This window comes from Corvus cornix, chromosome 21 (assembly GCF_000738735.6).
Source record: "Corvus cornix cornix isolate S_Up_H32 chromosome 21, ASM73873v5, whole genome shotgun sequence".
Classification (NCBI taxonomy): domain Eukaryota; kingdom Metazoa; phylum Chordata; class Aves; order Passeriformes; family Corvidae; genus Corvus; species Corvus cornix.
The window spans coordinates 1,672,776-1,681,330 of NC_046350.1; the positions used below are offsets into that span (position 1 = coordinate 1,672,776).

General features: G+C 47.8%; 1 protein-coding gene across 2 annotated transcripts; it reads right to left on the reverse strand.

Moving 5' to 3' along the window:
* Positions 1-2,892: 2,892 nt before the first annotated feature.
* On the reverse strand, positions 2,893-8,533 carry LOC104693236 (F-box only protein 2). 2 transcript variants are annotated; one of them, XM_010405757.3, is made up of 6 exons: positions 8,426-8,533; positions 6,695-6,964; positions 5,475-5,601; positions 5,281-5,376; positions 4,810-4,945; positions 2,893-4,161 (listed from the first exon to the last, which is right to left on the reverse strand). In XM_010405757.3, exons 2-6 carry the CDS (start codon positions 6,936-6,938, stop codon positions 4,090-4,092), a joined length of 675 nt encoding a protein of 224 aa, XP_010404059.1. In that variant the 5' UTR covers positions 6,939-6,964; positions 8,426-8,533; the 3' UTR covers positions 2,893-4,089. The 2 variants fall into 2 exon arrangements, with proteins under 2 accessions (XP_010404059.1, XP_010404057.1); XM_010405755.3 differs by having other exon boundaries at positions 2,893-4,415.
* Positions 8,534-8,555: the final 22 nt, after the last annotated feature.

The following is an 8,555-nucleotide window of genomic DNA, read 5'->3' on the forward strand; positions in this document are numbered from 1 at the left end:
GGTATCCGTATGATGTGGGACAGCAGTGAAGGAGGTGTGAGAGCAGCTGCAAAGGGAGATGTATGCCCCAGCGAATGTTTCTTCACTAGTCCAATGCTTTCCAGTTCTCGGGACGGTTTCTGTTCTTGACAGGCAAGGATAAGTCTCTGGTTTTCCATCCCACTACCTGTGACCTTACTGATATCTGACTCTGAGATTATCTCATTTGGTTAGAGAGCATGGTGCTAATAACACTTAACACCAAGGTTGTGGGTTCAATCCCTGTATGGGCCATTTACATAAGAGTTGGAGTCAGTGATCATTTTGGGTCCCTTCCAACTCAGAATAATCTGTCAATCTGTGAATCTCTGCTGCAGCTTTTGGGTTAATGCTCTGCTATCCTGTCTTTCAGAAAGTGTCATTCCCAGCTTCTGTAAGCTGATGTAGAAGGAACTGAGCTCCTAAACTACCCTCCCTTTTACAACTAGAACAGCTGGGCTGCAAGCAACAGGGAATTGTCAGATAGATTACTTTTATTTTCTCCCCCAACTGTCCCATCCCGAGTCTTGAATTGCCTAGTGGGGGAGAAAACTCCTCAATCTGTCCACAACCCCCCAGGTGGGTAATAATAGATGCTTCATATAGAAAAATTCAATTAGACTTGACAAGAGATGTACGATAGTACTTCCTTGCCAGGACCCCATATTGCTCGGTTCTGTTCCTCTGCAGGAGACTTGCTGTAGAAGTTAATATGAAAAAAAACCAACCAACCAACAACCCAACAAACCACAACACCGACCCTCCCCCAAAACAAAACCAAAACCAAACCCCTTCCCCAATCCCCCCCGCCCCCAAAACAAAAACAAAACCCCAAGGGAAAAGAAAAAAACCCAGAAAACAAACCCCTTTTAACTATAATGGCATTTATATCCAGGATGAACTGTGGTGGGCTTTGCAGGAAAGGAAATTACAGTGGTATCTTGTACAACTGCAGACACCAAGTCCAATCAGCTACCCAGGACATCAGGTCCCAGCTGGTAAGAACAGGACAGGGCTGTTGTGCTGTACTAGGGCTTCTCTTGGTGCCTCTGAGTAGTATTAAAGCAGCCGGGGTAAGAGGTGTTCATGTAGTGTCTTGGCAAAGAGTGAAAGGTTCCTGTCTTAAACTCTCTAGTCCCATCACCCACCTGTTCCATTCCATTGTGGGTGTTAGGAAAACACTCCTGTGTTCGGTGTAGTTCAGCACTGCTGGGGTGCCTTGTGGGCATGATGTGCAAAGGAACACGAGCCCTTTCTGCAGCACTTGTTGCCACGTTTGAGACTGGGAGGGGACCCTTTTACGTGGTTTTGGCTTTTTGGTGTTTTTTTTTCTCCACCATGAATGTTTCAGCAACACTCAATCTTTGTGTTTTAATGCTCAGATCTCTAAATACTCTGAGTCTGGGGGATGAAAATATCTGATATAAATTACTTGGGCAGACCTCTTTCTGTCTGTACAGCACATGTCTGCACTGGTCACCCATGTTCCCAGAAGCTACTGTGTAGTGTCACACAGCTGCTTGGTGGTGTTGGCAGAGCAGAAAGCAGAAGGAAGTTGCATTGAAGTGGTCGGCGACAGACCCCTATAGCAGCTGGGCCTGCAGCAGCATCTAAGGCCTTTTGCCACAGTTACACTTAGTTTCTGTAATCCTGTGAAATTGCATCATCTCAGTTTCCATGAAGTCTGTAAGGTGTGAGAAGACACTGCCCTCCTGCACTCTGTCTCTGATGGGTGAATTGCATTGCCTTGGAATTGGGTGTATGTGTATGGTGCAGTGTGTTCAGACTTATGATGTTTGATCAAAATTCAAAAGGCATTTGGAACAAAATATTTATAATGAGAGCAAGACTTCCCCCCCTCCCCCCCCCCCCATGTACCCAGATACTCACTTGCTTTGGGAGTCTAGTACTGACATGGTTGAATGCAAGGAGTAATTGCTTCTGAGGTCAGCAGTGGCTTTTGTGAGCAGCTCTGTGAAGTAGAGGTGGCTATTCTCTGCAGTGAGGCTGCAGGCACTGAGTGTCCCCTCTCAGAGGGGAGTGGGAAGGTCAGAACAAGCTTTGCAGGATGCCCCTGACAGTCAATGTGAAAATGGGGTGTGCTGGCATAAAGAGGGGGAGTGCAGGGAGAAAAGGCCTCAGGCAGCTGCTTTCATTGTAACAGAGCTGCTGGGGAGGCTGTCTGCGTTTAATGCTTCAGCCTAGATAAAGTGGGGACCACGATCCTACCCTGTATGTACAAGGGCCACAATATCTGAAGGCTTAATCCTGGGGTTTGTCCTGACTGTAAGATGGTGACTTAGGAAAAGCTCAGTTTAACAATTGCATTGAGATGCGAAATATTGATCCCCTCACTATACTGATTCCTTAGGGACAGACAAAGGGATTGTTTCTTCTGTGGGGCAGAGAACTAGCAGTGAGCTAAATATTAACTAACAGCTGCATTAAAGGCTAAGGGTGGGTAAATCAGCACTGCATGACAGTGTGTGCAGGGGTAAGGGAGGGGAAACAATTAAATTCTGAACCGATTCTGTTGCCTCCTGGGTCAGAACTAAGGTTGAGCTCACAGTAGAGCCCAAATGACCTGGGCAGCAGGGCTGGACTCTGTAGACTTCATGTACTTCTCTGTGCCTTGAATGAATTCCCACTATGTTTGAAGTGCACTTCTGCTTGCTGTCACTGCAGACCCATTGCACATTAAGTGCTGCCCGTGGGTCCAGGGTGCTGGGGAACAGAGCACGTATCTCTTTCAGGGACACCCATGGTAGTATACAAGGTACAGTGACTCCTGCTTTTGGACCAGACTGGCTGACATACTCTGCATAATCAGAAGAGGATGCTTGAGCACAGGGGATGAATACCCAGTATACAAGAGGAAATCCACACAGAATTGTGTCACTTTATTATATTTGCGTGGACTCTGGCATAGCTGTGGTTTGGGAGTCCCATGTGCCCATGGCACCCAGGTGCAGCTGTGCAGGAAGCCTGAGGAAGTAGCCTGCACAGTGCCCAGGTGGGAAGCTCTTTCCTTTAGCTGCAGGCAGTAGCAGTCACTGCACATGTAAGGGGGCACTTTAATTGGGCAGCCCAGGGAGGGAAGACAGACAGATGGACACAAAAGTATAAGTACCTTCTGTAGGCAACACCAGCTCTGCTGGGGGATGCTCTTCTGAGTGGAATAACTGGCAGGGACAGTCTTAGTTCAGGGAAGCTTAGGGTTTGTTCAGGATGAGGCTCACAGCCCTGAGTGATATCAAGAAGCACAAGTGGGAGAGTGAAGTGCTGTCTTGTCAGCAAGCATGTGGCAGAGACAGACCTGTACTTCTTGCAGACACTTGTCAGTAGAGATGGAGTGACGCCAACAGCTTTCTGTGTCCTGCTAGCAGAGTCACACTGGATGACCAGGATGCTTGGTACATGAAGCATGCAGAGGCCAGGAAGGGGTAAATGAGTTTGTTTTCATTTGTTCCTGGACCCTATCCCCAACTTTTTCTAACCCATTTCCCTAAGTTGTTGTCATCTCTTTCTCTCCCCCAGCAATTACTCTCAGATGCCATCTATCTGAGGGAGCCAAATGAAGCCCCAGAGTTGGACACCAGACAGGTTTCTGTTCCAGTCACTTCCCTTGATAAATGGGTGCTGGAAATGGTGTAAAAGGATCCAATTGCTCTTGCTTTGCATCATCACTAAAAATTAAACTAATAGCACTTGACAGCCAAGCTAGAGCCCCTCTGTGGTAAACAATGTTTATAAATGGGAGAAGCCAAGGTTCTCACTGCAGTTCATGGGAACAGTTGGGGACAGGGCTCTGGGTTTCCCTGCTATGTTTTGAGACACAGGTTTTCTTTATTCTTTTCTTCCCACTCTTTCAACTTCCAGAAAATAAAGTACACCTTAAAGTTAAGGAGTGCCCAAGTCTGGGAAGCAGGCAGAAGAGATACCTGATTCAGGCTGGGTGCTAGGGATTAGAGGCTTAAGAGAGGAGGTCTGCAGGATTTTTAGGTGATCTCCTGTCTGATGGAGAACATCAGTGCAAGTGGTGAGGCTGAGTCTTGTGGTGCATTCACAAATTCATTCACATTCTTTGCATAGTTCTCTTGAGGAAGGATGGGTGGTAGCTCCTGGCATCTTGCATGCATGTTCCTATACAGAAAGGCCATATGCTCTACCAGCCAGAAGCAGCACCATGCAGAAACCATCCAAAGGCCATGGGATGCCCTGAGGGAAGTCAGCTCCAGCATGCAGATCCTGGTTCAGCATAGCTATGGCTCCACTGTCACACTGCTGTTGGTGACACGGACACCATACCATCCCTTCCAGAACAGCGTGTCCTGGCCACCATGTTCAAAGTGGACAAAACGGACCCCAGGCCCGTAGTTGGAAAAGGTGTGGGAGATCTTTGGGACAAGAGACAAAATAGCTGTTAGTAAGTGTCAAACCACCACAAACCTACCGTTGTTCAGTGCACAGAGCCTTCAGCCCCACTGGCCACAGTCAGACCTACCAGGCTGGGTAACAGTGGGGACATTTACAGTGGGAGAAGCTTTGAACCCATTGTTCCGAGGCCACTTAATCACTCCCAGTTGGACATCTCCTTCACCTTACGGCTGCTAGTGGTGACTCAGCAAGTTTCCTGTAAGGCAGCCTCCCTTTTTCCTTGTTCTGTCATAGGGCCATGGCTCCAGAGAACACATGACAGAGCCTTCTCCTTCCCTTGGAGAATTCTGCTTAAAAATATTCCTGACTCATGTGGGTTGGGTGTCACCTGCTGAGCCCATAGCTGTAACTCACCTCAGTCCAATTGGCATCACTGTCCTGTGGGATGGTGACAGTCTCACTTTTGTACTCAGCCAGCACATCCTCATTCTCAGAGAGCAGCTTCACGCACAGCTCATAGAGGCAGCCAGCATCACTGCGTCCTGCATACCTACAAGGAGATCCAAGCTGTTGGCATTACCCGTAAGAACTCTGCAAAGGCTCTACTCTCATCAAGTTACTGGGGCCTTGGTTTGAGATGGAAATCTGCAATGGTTCTTAGCTCAGCCCACCGCCTCCCCTCATTCACCACAGGAACTTGGGCTTTGGAGTTCATGTGCTCCAACAGTTTAAAGCTTGTGGGAGCTGCCTGTGAGCCCTGTCCCACATCCAGAATCCCAGCAGCTGAGATTTTAAGGCCCAGTATATATGAGATATATGCCCTCCCTGCTCTTCCTTATCTTTCTTAACCCTCTCCCTGTCCTCGGAGCCTTCCTTAATACTTACCAGTCTCTTACCATGATTTTAGGCTGGGTTGTATCCATCAGCTCTTCCCAGTAGCCCTCAGCCTTAAGGTCAATGACTTGAGCCTTTCGACACCACCTGAAACACAAGACGTTAATTGGTATCACAGTCTCTCCTGGGACTGGGGGAACCAAAAATTCCCCCTTTCCTGAATAAGAGAAGAAAAGCAGCCTTACTCATAAGATGTAACAAAGTATTTATGGACTTCTTCACTAGGAAATTCTTTGCCAAAGTCCCCTGGGAGCTCTTCAATTTTCCAGCCATCACCTCCATTCTCTACCTCTCCCCAGTGCCCCAAGTCTTCTACAAATGGCAGAAAAGAGACCTGTATAAGTCCTGTGGGTGTGGGGAACCTGACCATCTTCCCCCGGAACCTTCCTCTGGCTTGTGAGAGTTTGATATTAGACATCACTGATTTTATATGTGGACTACGGATATGTTTGTTAAGTAAAGGTCAGGCAAAAACCTTTAGTCTGACTGAGTCTAACCACACCAAACTTTAACACTCTACAGCAAAACTGCTGTGTAGGTGTGGGTTTAAGAAACTGCTCCAGGGAAAGAACTTAGGTATTCCGAATAGTGTGTCCGCATTTTCCGTGTCACAGCACCAAAGGACCCTGGGGGGAGATGCTGATTGCTTTATTTCTAAGTTTTCTAAATCACTAAGTGGTATTTTTTGAAGCAGCAAGACCTTAAACATTGGGCTTTTTGAGAGGGAAACCTGGATGTTGGAAAAGCTTGCAGAAGCTCATCTGTAAACAAAATGGGGAAGCTGTGTTGATACTGCTTTGGTCTATATGTGTGAAATTGTTGCTGCTTGGGTTGTGAGGCTTGGTTAATGCTGCTTATTACTAAGCAGCTTATAGTTCTGGCAAGTGAAGTTAATAGATTCAGAATAATGGCACATGGGGTGTGTGCCCAGCCTCTAATATGGGCTGTGGTGAGGAGGGCAAAAACATGATTGGCCTGAGCTGCTCCACAGAAAGAAGCCTGAAGGGCCTGGTGAGCTGAGGGCAGGCTGGCCCCTGGGAAGGGAAAGGCTTCATCTCTCCTGTCATGGCTTGGCAAGAAGCAATGCAGAAACAAACGCCATGGGACATTACTGTGTTGGATGGTTTCTGCAAAGGACATCTTTGTATCTCAAACATGATTTAGATCCCTGCAGAGGTTATATAAAGTTAATGTCATGTAAAGCCCTTTGCAAAGGCTGATAATCAAAGGCCTTTGTGCCCATTAAATGATTTGGCTGCATGGATTGAGTGACTTGACTCTTGGGCAAGGAGAAAATTCTGCAACCTGACAGCAACTAAGATCTATTTTCAAAGACTATAGATACGCAATTATCAGTGACTGGACATCTCTCTGACACCTTGACGCTTCTTGTGATATCTCTCACCTTCACCACATGGGTTCTTGATGAGATTCTTCCTTTTCTTACTCAGGAAATAGAAGTTTTGCCAGTTCTCTGTATCTGACTCTGCTCTGGTGAGGCCTTCCTCCTGACACTTCAGGATCCAAAGTGCAGCTCCATCAACCAGGTTCTTCCACTGGCAGCAGACGAGGCGGCACACCAGCACCAGATCCACCGCAGGTATGGAAGCCAGGATTCGGATCAGGACTGCTTCAGGGAGGGACTCCATTCCTGGGGCAGGCTGGGTGGAGCTGTCTGAGAGAGAGGGTGGAAAAGAGTGTTGAGGGCTTCCCACCCTCAGCAATGTCAGATACCGATGCAGTAGAAAAAATGGGGAAATAAGTACATTATCTGAAGGCATGATTTTGCTTCCTAGCCTCAAGGTCTCCTGTTCCTTATTAAGTTAATATCATGAAGTAGATTAATATCTTTATATTCTAAGTAAAAGCCCTGAATTAAATCTGCCCACAAAATGTATGTATTTGACAACTACAATTGTGGGCAGTTTGTTCATTTTCCAGGCTGAAATCATTCCTTCCAGAATCTCTGCTGCTGCAAAAATCAGCTTCTTAGTAATGATTTCCTCTGCAGAGGGAGGCACATGGGTGCTTGTTCTGCCTTTAAGAACATCCCTGATAACAAATACTGCAAAGCAGTACTCAAATATCAGCATTAAGCATCTCGCCAGCCACCTTTGCTGTGGTTCATTCTATGTCTGACAGGCTTTCCCTCAGAGGGCTGGCACTTAATCTCCTTAGTCAGGTGCCTGTATAAAATAAAGGTCTGAGCATAACTGAAAATAACTCAGCTGATATTCTCCAATATTCTATTTTCTATGGCCTTGTAACCGGAGGAATTAAATCAGAAGTGTTTACTCTAACTTCATGTGCTAATTCTGGACTCCAAACAGCTCTCTGCTGCCCTGTTGCAGGTCCAGGTGCTGCAGGACTATGGAAAGGTGAGTGTGCAGGTTCATAGCCCATGTCATCAGTGAGGGATGCACTGTGACACTGCTTTTATGTCAGCTGAGTCCCAGTGCTGGGAAGCTGCTAAGATTGCAGCAAACTGCATGGATACAGCCAAACTCCTCAGGAATGACTCATTAAGCCTGGAAGAGTACTAAGAACAGAGGTGAAATACCCTGGCATGCAACTTAACGAAATAGAGCAGTGCCAAACCTGGCAAGGCAGGGAAGAACAGGGAATCACTGCTGTAACAGCATCCTAAATCTAGACGTTCAGATACGTTCATGCGTCCTCTATCTGCACTGCACCCAGCAGGGGCACTGTCATTTAAAATGCCCTGGCTTTTATGGAGACAGCATTAGTGATTTCCCATTCTCCCCACACTTCCAACCCTCAACCACAGTCTCGAAGGCTAAAATGTAATTTTTAAAAAGTAGACAAGAGTAGGGATCATGCTGGTTTCATCTCGTACAGGAATTTCAGAAGTCTCTCCTGCTCCCTGCCTGCTGATGGAGCACTGTTAGCCAAGCTGCCTCACGCACTGGAGAGAGGGGTGGAAGTACCTTTCCTTTCCCACCCCGGTTAAGCATCCAAGCTGTGAACGGCTTTGCATCACGGACGTGCTCCCGGGCAGCGCCCACCCCTTGCCGTGCTCAGAGCATAGGCGTGTCCCTCCTCTCTCCCCGGAGCTGCCCAGGAGACACCCCGGAAAAGCCGCAGGGGGTCGGGGGAAGGCACCGAGCGCTCTTACCTAGGCCACTGCTGAGCGGGCGGGCTGAGGCCGAGCCGAGCTGCCCTGCTCAAGGTCCGTGTGTCTGGGGAGAGCGGGCCGGGCTCTGATGATAAAGGACCGCAGCCCCGCCCTCGCCCCGCCCCGCGGA